This window comes from Myotis nattereri (assembly GCF_964212035.1).
Source record: "Myotis nattereri genome assembly, chromosome: 3".
Taxonomy (NCBI): Eukaryota; Metazoa; Chordata; class Mammalia; order Chiroptera; family Vespertilionidae; genus Myotis; species Myotis nattereri.
In genome coordinates, this window is record NC_138077.1 from 179854 (window position 1) to 192907 (window position 13054).

Below are 13054 nucleotides of genomic sequence, written 5' to 3' on the forward strand. Positions count from 1 at the left end.
GCCCCCTTCTGGGGATCGAGCCCACAACCCGGGCATGTGCCCTGAACTGGGAATCAAACCTGGGACCCTCCAGCCCGCAGGCTGATCCTCTATCCACTGAGCCACACCAGCCAGGGCAGGAGGTACATGTTTAAATACTTTTGGTAAAGCATCATGATGTTTGCAACTTACTTCCAAGTAGATCATCAGGAAGAGCAAGTGTGAAAGTGTCACAACAGGCGTAGGAAAAGGATACATGACTTCAGGAATTATTCTCCTTCGAACTTTAAAATTTTTCAAAATATAGAGAGCAAAATTTGTTTTAAACATTGTACAACGATACTTTTTACTACATGGAGGTGGAAAAATACATTTGTGTTGTTTTTTAAAAATATATTTTTATTGATTTCAGAGAGGAAGGAAGAGGGAGAGAGAGATAGAACATCCATGATGACAGAGAATCATGGTGGATTGGCTGCCTCCTGCAAGGCCCCCACTGGGGATCGAGCCCACAACCCAGCACGTGCCCTTGACCGGTATCGAACCCGGGACCTTTCAGTTCACAAGCCGACGCTCCATCCACTGAGCCAAACCGACCAGGGCAGAAAGGAAATTTTTTAAAAATTAATCATACATATCAATGGACTTTTAAAACCACACACATCTTACCTAACAATCCCACTCCTGGGTAAATAACACCAGAAATAAAAACGTGCACACAAACATGTCCACACGAACGCTCGCAGCCGCGCGAGTCGCAGCAGCCACAGGTGGGACCACCTGAATTCACCAGCAGGTGAACGCGCTACGCTCGCATGTGGTACGTAAACACGACGTGGTGGGTCCTCAGCAGAAGAGACTCAGCCACAGAAAGGCCTCCAGCCCTGACACCCGCTGCTACCGGGTGGCTCCTGAGACTCGAGCTCAGGGAAGGAAGCAGAGGCAAAAGGCCACCTAGAGGGTGTCCCCCAGACGTGCACACACTGTGAGTCACTACTAATTCCAATGGGTCAAATCGGAAAAGAAAAAACACCAACTGAGCCACCAGCTGTTGAGTGTGTAAGACAGCCTTCGGGACGCCCTGTACATAAAATGCCCATAATCGGCAAATCCAGAGGTAGAACACAGGTAAGTGGTTGCCAGGGGCTGAAGGGTTCGAGAGGAAATGGGAACTGAGGACAAATGAGCAAGGGCTTTTTTTTGCAATCACACACAATCTCACACACACACACACACACACACACACACACACACACACTCACACACCTTTGGTTACAGTTCAATCTGATTCACTAGGAGGTTTTTGAGGAGGTAAAAATGACCCAGGTTCAGGGCTGATTAAGGTTTTGTGGGCGGTAAGTTCTGCTACGGGGTTCACCCCGTGTTGTCTGGGGGGGTTACAGCGGTTATCTGTCCGCAGCTCAGTTCAGTCCCAGGCTTAGCAAAGCCGCTGGGCAACCCTCTGTGCCCTTCCCACACTCTGGCTTCATGAAAAGATGGTGCATGGCCCTTTTCCAAATTCTGAATATATGACGACAAGACCAAAATGCCTACACATACAGGCTTCAATTTAGGGCAATTTTTTGAAATGAGCAACATTTTAAGAAACAAATGTAAAAGCCAAACAATGAGCTCTTGAGGTTTGTCACCAGCAAATAACACGAGCTCAGACCATGGTAAGGCTCAGGCCACGGGGAGGATCAGGTTACGGGGAGGCTCAGGCCACGGGGAGGCTCAGGCCATGGTGAGGATCAGGCCACGGGGAGGCTCATGTCATGGGGAGAATCAGGTCACGGGGAGGCTCAGGCCACAGTGAGGCTCAGGCCACAGGGGGATCAGGCCACGGTGAGGCTCAGGCCACGGGGGGATCAGGCCACGGTGAGGCTCAGGTCATGGGGGGGATCAGGCCACGGTGAGGCTCAGGCCACGGGGAGGATCAGGTCACGGGGAGGCTCAGGCCACAGGAGGCTCAGGCCACGGGCAGGATCAGGCCACGGGCAGGATCAGGCCACGGTGAGGATCAGGCCACGGGGAGGCTAATGTCACGGGGAGGATCAGGTCACGGGGAGGATCAGGTCACGGGGAGGCTCAGGCCACGGGGAGGATCAGGCCACGGGAAGGCTCAGGCCACGGGGAGGCTCAGGTCACGGGGAGGCTCAGGCCACGGGGAGGCTCAGGTCATGGGGGGATCAGGCCACGGTGAGGCTCAGGCCACTGTGAGGCTCAGGCCACGGGGAGGCTCAGGCCATGGTGAGGATCAGGCCATGGGGAGGATCAGGCCACGGGGAGGATCAGGTCACGGGGAGGCTCAGGCCACAGGAGGCTCAGGCCACGGGCAGGATCAGGCCACGGGCAGGATCAGGCCACGGTGAGGATCAGGCCACGGGGAGGCTAATGTCACGGGGAGGATCAGGCCATGGGGAGGATCAGGTCACGGGGAGGGAGGCCTGAAGAGAAACCAAGTGATTTTGACACCGAGGTGGATGCTGCCCTGTGACCTGATTCCCGAGAGATACAAAGGCAAAGATGCACCTCGTGACATACTTGTCCCAGGAGATGGGTCACGCGCACAGCAGACCCCTAACGTAAGCGTCTGAAAGTGCACGTCGGAAAGGAGAGCCTGCACTTCCACTGAAGAGGGAAACTACGTCTTCTAGGAGGACCTGTCCCAGAAGCCACGTCCTCTATTAGACTGATTCCAAGCCTCTAGGAATTCTCAGTCGGTATCTGCCTAGAAGATTTTAAAAACAGGTAAGTAAACTAGAGTCTATTTTCCAAGTAAACATGACGCTGCAGAGTAACGTGGGCAAAATTACTGCCATCGGACACCCCCACGCAGAGGGCGCGGCTGGGAGAGCGTGGGTCGTGTGCGCAGGTCTTCCTCTGAACACGGGTCTTACAGGATTTGCTGAGGACAGGCTTGTCCGACGGCCCCACAGTACTGACCTGAGAGGAAGCAGCTTTGAAGAAAGTGAGGATGAGCTTCCAGGTGAGGAGGTAGCCCAGCACAGAGCAGAAGTCCTGGCTCAGCGGCTGGATGGCCACAACCTGCCCGACGGGAACGCAGCCGAGGATGTTCTCCAGCAGGTCCTCTTGCGCGTGGAGAAGGGACATCAGTGCTGCTGGTGGGGACCTGGGAGGAGGAGACACCACTGTCCTCACAGCTTCCCCAGCGACTGCCAGCACGCACACCCTCAGACGTTTCAGAAAAACCTCTTTATTTCCCCAAACCATTTAAAAATCTCCTTTTATAGATTCACCTTGAACTCCGAATTTTACATAATGGCAATTATAGAAAATAAAAGACATAAAATGTATATCATTTATACATGAAAATATATGTATTGTACATTATATATTTTATATTCATAAAGATGTAAATATGATATATATTACATGTAAAATATTTTTAAATATGGAACTTTTAAATTATATGTAAAATGTTACATACTTTAAAAATATGGACTCTAGAAGTTACCACTTAAAAAAAAAGACCCTTTTAGGAAACATCTATTTCAACCATCTGTTTTAAAGATGGAAAAAAATCACACCCTTCGCCAAGCTAAAATGACTCAAGTCCCTCAGCGACTGGAAGAACGAGGTTGCCAGGGGCTGCCAGGCCTTCACCCCCTACAGTGGGCACGAGACACAGGCTGCGGAGCATCTGCTCAGGAAGGTTAACAGTCATGGCAGCGCAGGCCCCATGTGCTCCCCCGGGGAGGTTCTCTGCAGGGGAAGCTGGTGAGACCCTGGGACCCTGTGTCCTCCATGGCTCCCTTCCCACACCCACGGGGTCTTCCAGCTCCTGCCATGTTTTCCTCCACCACCACCACCTCCCACACTGGCCTTTCTCTACTCCAGAGCTCACAGTCCAGCTCAGCTCTCCACTCCCCACACGCCTCCAACGCATGTTATGATTTCTGGAATGGTCTCTACTTCTGCATACACTTTAGGATTCATACTATTGCCAGAATCAGCTGGTGATATCCCATTTCCTACCAATTATGCCCAAACCCTACAAAGTGTCATTTGTAAGCTCCCTTCCAGCTTCGTCTTCCACTACCCCTCCTCCCCGCGACTCCACACACTCGTTCATGTATTCTTTCCTTCAACAAAGGAGCATCACTCGAGTCTGCTTTAGGCCCGGAACCATTGTGGATGCTACGAACATGACTGAGAACAAGAGACAAAAGTCCCTGCCTTCACTGAGTGGAAGAAGATACGCAGTAAGAACGTGTGTCGAGGGGCGACGACTCGCCATCCCCAGCACAGCCTGACGATTCCTGCCGCCACACTCGGTGCGTGGTCTCCGGCCGGCGGCTCGCTGCCTGACCTGAAGGGCCAAACGTCTCTTCCGCACAAGGAAGTGTCCCTTCCTGGTGCCAGCAGGGTGGCCCACCACAGGCTCCCTGTCCTTTTCTCAGCATCCGTCACAAACTGGCCACTTACTTGTACAGGTCACACTGTAACAGTCAGCGAGGGCAAGCTGCTTATGAAAAGGAACAGTTAACCCTGGCTAGTTTGGTTCAGCAGACAGAGTGTTGGCCTGCGAACTGAAAGGTCCCGGGTTCGATTCCAGTCAAGGGCACAGGCCCAGGTTGTGGGCTCGATCCCCAGAAGGGGGCGTGCGGGAGGCAGCCGCTCCATAATTCCCTCTCATCACTGATGTTTCTATCTCTTTCTCCCTCTCCCCTCCTCTCTGAGATCAATAAAAATATATTAAAAAACAAAAGAACGTTTACTCAACACTGTATCCTCCCCTCAGCATTTAATCAATACTTTGCACTAAATGGGTGCTCAAGGGACATTTGGCCACAAAAGCTACCATTGTGGCCATAAGAAATTTTACTAAATAGCAGGAAACTAAAAGATGGTTAAGGAGCAATTAAGATGAGAGAGAAACCATCTTTCTGGGTGAACTCTAGATTTCATTTACATCTCACAGCTGGCTGTGAAGACCTGCTGAACGAACACACACTCCACACTGAGAGTCACGCTCAGTGAGACCGGTTATGACGCTGTAACAAACACATCATTAAAAACCTTACAAGGCTGGTTCCTCCTCCTCATCTCCGTATGACTTCAGATTATCCTGATCATATTGTGGTAATTCTGGCATCAACCTGGAAATCAGAACATTATTTTAAATTGTTTGTTGTTAAAAATCATGTTTAAGAGCAGAAAGACCAATACTTATTTTGTAATGAATATATTTGTTAAATATTTCCTGAAATAACTACCTATGGCCAGAATGATCTAAATGTAAACTCTGCATGGAGAACACAGTGAGATCAAAACCCTGGCATCCCTTGTCATAACAAACGCACAGTCAAGTTTACTTTGTTTTTCTGTTGTTTTTGTAACCGTAAATGACTTTAAAAGCGTTAAAACTGAATATATTCTATTATTTTAGAGCGCCATGACATCTATTCAGACTTACTTGTACAGCATCTGGTAGACAGCAATTTGCACGGGCCGAGCTCCGAAGAGGAGTAACGGGGCCAATGTGTTCAGCAAAGTCTGGAGATGCTCCGGCAGGTTTGTTTTCTGGCCGGCAATCAGTCTGGCAGGGAGCTTGTGACTCAAAAGCTGGTCCTTCGGGACGTACGTTAACGTCTCGCACATGGGCTTCAGCACGGCGTTCTGAAAGGATGTTTCAGACGTATCTCTGCTTTCTCCTGATGACAAATAAACCCACAAAACACACATGCACTTCCCAAAACAAAATGGGAAGCACAGCTCGACTGCTTCACAGATGACCAGTGTTACTACAGAAAATGCTCCTGGAAAACCAGAGCCCCGGCCGGTGTCGCTCAGTGGGTTGGGCTGTGTCCCAGGCACCAAGAGGTCACTGGTTAGATTCCCAGTCAGGGAACATGCCCGGTTGTGGGTTCGATCCCCAAGAGGCAGGAGGCAGCTAATCAGTATTTCTCTCTCATCAATGTTTCTATCACTCTCTTTAAAATCAATTAAGAAAACTATATTACAACTTCACATTAAACCAACTATAACTCTAGAAACACAAACTGAATATGTACAACATTTAGTGATCTCAACTGTCCGGCGACTTCTATTCTCGCTAAGACAGGTCTGAGCTATAAACCTGTGTGTATCTGACTCCTATCCTTTCACTCTGCAGTGGCCTCCGAAGCCATTTCAATTCTCATCGTGACTGAGCACCTGGCGCTCGGAGAGGCCCTGATTCTCTGGCTCTTGTCTCCTCGTCTGCTTTGACTGAAACACCCAGAGAAGCTGTTGTGGATTTTCTGACAAGTCGTTCTTAATGAACCTCATGATTACGCCTTTTTACTTGCCTGTAACTGTCACCAAGAGAGGTAAAAGCAGGTTGTGGATGCCTTGGGAAAAAAATTCCTTCCATTCACTGACTAGGTTTGCAGGAAGATGGCCAGCAGGGCCCCGCGCTGTGGAATCGAAGAGAGCACTGAGCTCACAGGCCAGAGCACAGCTGACACAGGCCAGCAGCTGCACCAGCGGCACAGAGCGCAGCGCGTGGTTCTCACGCGTCGTCTGGGGAACAGAAATGAAGTCGGTAAGCAGACCTCTACCGGAACACCCGAAAACAAGGCCATACAGCGAAGGCCCTTTCAGTTCTCAGGGAGCATTTCTAGAGTTCACATCAAATAATTTTTCAAAATTAAATACCAGAAATTAGAATCAACCCATTTATTCTGAAATGTTCTTTTTTATTTCTAAAACTACACAACAAAGTAGCATCAATGACCATTTAGCAAGTGGAACACATTAAAGACACATTTATCATATTCTCAGGAGCCCTGCTAATTGGGCATCTTTAAATTATGTTAAAATAAGGACACCGAGGCTCAACTAGGTCACGCTTACACCCCCAGGCCAACAGCGGGCAAGGCAGACACTCCGACCAGGTCCACCCTGACCCCCTGCACGCTGGCGCCCACGATGACGGCGCTCCAGGCCCCTCTGGGTCGCAGAAAGACGCCGATCCCCTGGGTCAACTGACCTCAGAGGATTCAGTTACTCTGGCAATACTGACAGTGTGTCTGAAGAATAATTTAATTAGAACCAAAAGTCCAAAAATCTTGTCATGGAAAGATAAAACCAGAAAGAGCTATGCAGCAGATACTACATTAAAATGAGTGAATGGGGAGACCAGCTCAATAGCGGTTGGGAGAGGGTCACGGAAGGATAAGGAACCTGTCCTCATACTGTCCCGTGAAATGGGAGGCGGCGAGGAGTTTGTCCCCAAAGGCGCTGGTCACCATCATTACGTAAACGACACGACTGGGCGGCCGAGCTGCTCTGTAGGTCGGCACGAAGACTCGGACGAGGGCACGAGACACCCGTGCGCTTACCTCCAGCCAGGCCAGCATGGAGCACAGGATGAAGTCCCACTCCTTCTCGGCCAGAGGGGAGGAGCAGCACCTCAGGAACAGGGAGAGGAACCGCACGATCTCCACGTTCACTCCCAGGACCTCTGGGCTCACTCCTGACAGGTCACTGTGACCAGGACAAAAGCAGAGCAGAACACAAAGCATTAAAGAGCCTTACAGACGACATTCCCCTTCACCTCACACACGACGGAAGAGCGACTGAAATGTCCACCACCTGTCACTCTGCACAGCTGTGACTATAAAACACACATCCTGGGTCCAGATTGTACATACGGAGGAAAACAGTATAAAGAATCACCCACCAACTGAAAAGAAAAATGTCCTCATGGTCTTTCTTCCAGCACATCAGAATGTTCAGTATACCATGGAATAGCTCTCCGTCATCTATGCTTCTGGTTTGCAGACAAGAATTTAAAATGGCAAGATGTCCAAAACCTCCTAAAGGGAAATTCAAAATGAATCTTAACAAAATGTAAGTGATGTTGCTACTATCATAAAGACTACTTTGAGCTGGATGAAAACTTTCTTGGACAGAGAGGGTGTTAGAGGCACCAACCCCTATGCAGTTGAAAATCTGCATGTAACTTTCGACTCCCCCCCCAACTTGCTCCACGCCCCCACCGCATGGACCCTAAATCCTTGGGTGCTCAGGCCCCTGTATAAACCCATCGGGAACACGCACTGCTGCCTCTGCACCCAGGTTCCCACTACAGGTTGCAAACGCCCAGGCCACGCAGGGAGCTGCACGCTTATTGAAAAAAGCGTGTACGAGGGGACCAGCCGCTCCAACCATGCATTTCAAGGGTCGACTGTGAATGCATCTCCTCTTCCTTTAAAGGCAGAGCTTTTTTTTTTTTTTAATCTTCCTGGCAAAATAGAAGAGACTTAAGGTACAAGGTGAACAAAAGTAGGTTTACATTGTTCGTATAGAAAATAACAATGAATAAAATAACACAAGAATAAACTCTGTTTAGCGTACTCACAACTGAAAACCTACTTCTGCACAGCCCTGTATAACCACCCTGTATAAACAGAAATAACTGATTTTCTAAGAACTAGAAGTCTTTGTCAGCTAATTCTGTCTCATCTGTTTGGCTGAAAGAACAAAACTGGCTGTCAAATATCAACACATCTGTCCCCCCCTTCTGTCCGGGACACGCCGCAGTCCCTGCCCTGCTCCTCTCTGCCGTCCGTGCAGCACGTCCTCGGTACCCCTGTGCTGGGGAAATCCCCTGCTCCCATTGGGAACTCCTCTCTACAGGTCGGGTCAACTGCTTCCCCCTCCAGATCTGCAAATCCCAACCCCACAGCGAACCCCACGTGCACACAGCAGGGAAGCCCAATGCCACAGGTTCTCTCTGGCATCAGCTGCTCCAGGTGCCATTAGGGCAATGCCTCTAAACCAGTGGTTCTCAACCTTGGCTGCACATTAAAATCACCCGGGAATCTTTTTAAAATCCTGATTTCTGGGCCTCATCCTCCAGAAATTCTGTTTCTTTGTGATGGGGTGGGGCCACAACATTAGTAACAAAGAAACAGAATTTCTGGAGGATGAGGCCCAGAGATCAGGATTTTATAAAGATTCCCAGGTGATTCTAATGTGCAGCCAAGGGTGAGAACCACTGCTCCAGTGTTTGTTGATAGGCACCTCTTCCGTTATTTCACACGTTCACTGCCCTTCGGGAAATCTACAATGTAGTTGCCACGCGTTACATGGCCCGGCCTGGAGAGGCCTGAGGCCCGTCAGTCAGGCACACAGGAGTTCCCCTCCACACTCACCCCACACGGCGCCTACGAGGCTGACATCCTCTGACGTGTGTTGAGGTCCCGCCCTCTCACCTTTCCTCACCTGCTCAGTGGGAATTCCCATCAATGATTTTGTCTCAACTTTCTTCCCCTTCTCCTCCCACGTGCATTTTTCCCTGTGACCTTGTATTCCTCTCCAGCTCCCACCTTCTTCCTACCACCCTTTTGTCAAACACCTAGAACAGACTGTCCGCCCACCTTCTCAGCACAAGTACCTCCAACGCCGATGCCAGCGGACACTCAGGCCCCAGTTCTATGCGACCTTCTGTGGCTTTAACACAGGTGCTGGGTGCTTCCTAAAAGTCCTCCGTGGCTTCTCTTTATCTTCAGTCCTTAGTCTAGTCTCCCTCCACGCACACCCCCTTTACTCTGTGTCTGAACAGGCTCCCCTCCTTGATGGATCTGAGGCCACCTGCACAGCGTGGACCCCACAGCAGCAGCCCTACCCAGTCGACAGCCTGCTGCTCCCTGAAATCTCCATGAATCCTCATTCCACAGGCACCTTCACCTCACATGCTCAGAACGTAGCACTGGCTCCCTGTACACTCCGCCCCACCCTAACCCTCGGGTGTCCTATGGGGCTTCCCACAAGGGCTACTGGTGCTTCTGCCTCCCCCGTAGGCAGCCCTTCAATTCTGTGTCCTACATCTCTTTCATGTCCACATCCTCCTCCACCTCGGCCTTGACTGAAGCTCTGCTTCTCTCATTAAGACTATCCTAGCAGTTCCCATCTTGTCTCTTCCCCAACCTCCCCTCTCACGCCCGCCCTTTCCACAGTTGTCAATATGCTTTCTAAGGGAATGTGCTCTCTCCTCCCAGATGTGGGCCAACAGCTCCTGCAGCTTCGAGTCCAAGCTCCACCCACACACCAGGCTCAGGATCTGCTCCTTCCCCTGCACGGAACCCACCGTCCTGCGCACCCCAACCTTCCACCTGACACGCCAGCTAAACTCAACTACCCGCTCTCGTCCTGTGAGCTCTTCCCACACTGGGGCCATATAGCGACGACCCTTCCACACTCAGGTGGTGATTCCTCTGTGAGGTCACCACTGGCACTCAGAGTGGAAAACCCTTTTCTGCCACTTCCACACAAGGATTATGCCGGTTTTCACATGGTGTAATTTTATGTCTATTTTCTCAACACATAGCCAGTGTTCAACAGGGTTTATTAAGTTAATAAACAAATGGCAAAGTGTCCAAAGTAGTTTAAAACCTTTCTCTATTTCCCCAAAACCATTAAAAAGTCTCCTTTTATAGATTCATCAGGACTTTTAAGAGCTGCCCAGACAGTGCTGCTCAATGGTTGGGCCTTCACCTATGAACCAGGAGATTGTGGTTCAATTCCTAGTCAGGTCACAAGCGTGGGTTGTGGGCTCAATCCCTGGTGCTGGAGGCAGTCAATCAATGACTCTCTCATCATTGATGTTTCTCTCTCTCTCCCTCTCCTTTCCTCTCTGAAATCAATAAACACATATTTTGAAAAAAGAACTTAAAAAAAATAAAAGACAACAAAAGCTATTCCCTCTTTTGCCTTCCTGTGCTCACTCCCCGGCTGACTTGGAGACAAGGCACAGCTTGAAGAGCTGCAGGCAACCAGAGGGCCTGTGGTTGTAGGTCTTCCCTGGAGACTAGCTTTCTGTCCTACACACTGTGACAGACTCTCCAAAGACACTGACCGACTGCCCATCGACTTGTTATGTAGCAAAAGTATCAACTAGGATAAATCAGCTAGAATTTATCTCTGCTAGATTTGGGTTCAGATATGAAGAGACACTTACTTCAACTCAAGCAAGAATTAAAACAACAGAATATGTACCATCAGGAAACTGACCATTCGTACTGCCAAGGCCTTCCTCGGCCCAGGCCAGAAGGGCAGGCACACACTGGGCAATGAATTCCTTCTTGTCGTCTTCGGGCAGAAACGGACAGAGGCTTTGGATGGTGTGCATCTTGCCTTCTGTTAGGGGGAAAAACCTGTTTACAGAAAAGGTGGGAATTATATTTGCCCTAATATGAGCTATTTCAGAAATGCCTGACTCAGACTACTCAAATGCGCTAGTAATTCTACTGTATAAAATAACTGCATTAAAAGAAGGAAACTCCGGAGAGAGACTGGCAATTGCTGATTCTGGGTGATGAGAATGCACACAACTGCAACATGCTGCTTCTCTCTCCTTTAACGTGTTTCTAATTTTTAGAACGAGCATGCTCCCCTCCCCCCATGTGTGGCTGCTCTGAACTGCACACACGGTGCATGGGTAAGCTTACCGCATAGGTGCGCAGAGCTGGGCTCATTTCTATAATGAGGTCACACTAAACATGCTATTTTCTTATTTGCCACTTTCATACTTGAATACAAAGTATGTAAGTTGTTATCTGTCACTTATATACTCTGTAGATTTTTCTATCAGAACACAGAGGTACAAACTGTTCTTTTTTAAAACAACACAACTTTAAAAATTAGAAACAAAAATATTCCACGCCACGAATGTATCACCATCTAACTACTTCTCTGTAGTGGACACTTAGGTTTTCCTCCCCACACTTTTGCTCTCATTTCAGTAACGCTGCAGCAGATGTTCTGAGCACACGTGCACACACCTGTTCTGGCCAGATTCCTGGAAATGGGACTAGAAGATCAAAAGATCTGACTGCATTGCACTCTGGTCATTTCAAACTGCTTCCCAACAAACACACACACACGTAATCCATTCTACTTTCCCCAGAAATGCACACGGGAGTGTTTTGCTGTACACTCAATGAATCTTTTAAATTCCTGGCAATATGGTCGATAAAATATGCTTCTCTTAATCTGTACCTCCATCATTACTAACGAGGCAAATCCTTTATACTTTACATTTCACCTGTGAATTACCTGCTAAAGTCCTTGACATATTTTTCAATTTGGATTATTTTACTAATTAATAGAAACTATTACATAATATGAACATTAATTCTTTATTAATTTGCAAATGTTTTCTCCCATTTTGTCACTTGGCCTTTAATTTTGCTGTATTTTTGTCATACAGAAGTTTTGTTTTTTAAAAAATATTTAATTCTGGAGTGTGAATACAGGGTATATGCAATGCGACCAAACTATGCACTTAAGAATGCATGTCAGTACTAATTAGTTCTAATAGTTTGTTAGTTAATTCCCTACACCAGTGATTCCCAAAGTGGGCGCTACCGCCCCCTGGTGGGCCCTGCAGCGATCCAGGGGGGCAGTGATGGCCACAGGTGCATTTGTTTTAACTTTTTTTGTATTACCTTTCTATTCTGAGTTCAATAAATAGTTTCATAATTTCAAACTTCAATGTTTCTAATTTACACCTTTCTTTACTATATTTTACGAAAAAGGTAGAAACATTAATACATATATCTTTCTGTTTAATTGCTATTAAAATTTTAAAAAAATTAATTTCCAGGGGGCGCTGAGTAATATTTTTTCTGGAAAGGGGGCGGTAGGCCAAATAAGTTTGGGAACCACTGCCCTACACTTTTATAATCAGAAAAAAATTTAAATTATGCTGGATAAAACAACCAATATCAAAAGATCATAAACTGCATTCACTGACATCACAGTCCTAAGTGATGCAGTTAGAGAGGGAGGACAGACGACTGGTGGAGGGATGAGGAGGTGGGATGCAGGGAGCTGGCTGGGGCTCTGAAAGGATCACAAGGGCCCTTATGATCAACACTGTCCTACATCTCATCTTGAGACTTCGGTGACTGGTGGTCACACATGTGATCTACACAGAACACACGGAAGCAAATGACCACATGTAACCTGGTGGACAGATCGCATCCATGCCATTTTCTTAGTTGTGAAATTGCACTAAAGTTACACAAAATGGTGCCAATGGGGGAAACTGAACTATGGA

General features: G+C 48.3%; 1 protein-coding gene across 1 annotated transcript in view; it reads right to left on the bottom strand.

The window, feature by feature from the left end:
* LTN1 (listerin E3 ubiquitin protein ligase 1) overlaps positions 1-13054 on the bottom strand; it is a 51298-nt gene that overhangs the window by 10115 nt on the left and 28129 nt on the right. Inside the window, exons 19-25 of the mRNA XM_081085498.1 lie at positions 11005-11147; positions 7670-7805; positions 7329-7473; positions 6294-6507; positions 5420-5657; positions 5028-5102; positions 2926-3112 (exon numbers count right to left, since the gene is read on the bottom strand). Coding sequence (XP_080941624.1) covers positions 2926-3112; positions 5028-5102; positions 5420-5657; positions 6294-6507; positions 7329-7473; positions 7670-7805; positions 11005-11147 — 1138 coding nt within the window. The remainder of the gene's footprint in view (positions 1-2925; positions 3113-5027; positions 5103-5419; positions 5658-6293; positions 6508-7328; positions 7474-7669; positions 7806-11004; positions 11148-13054) is intronic.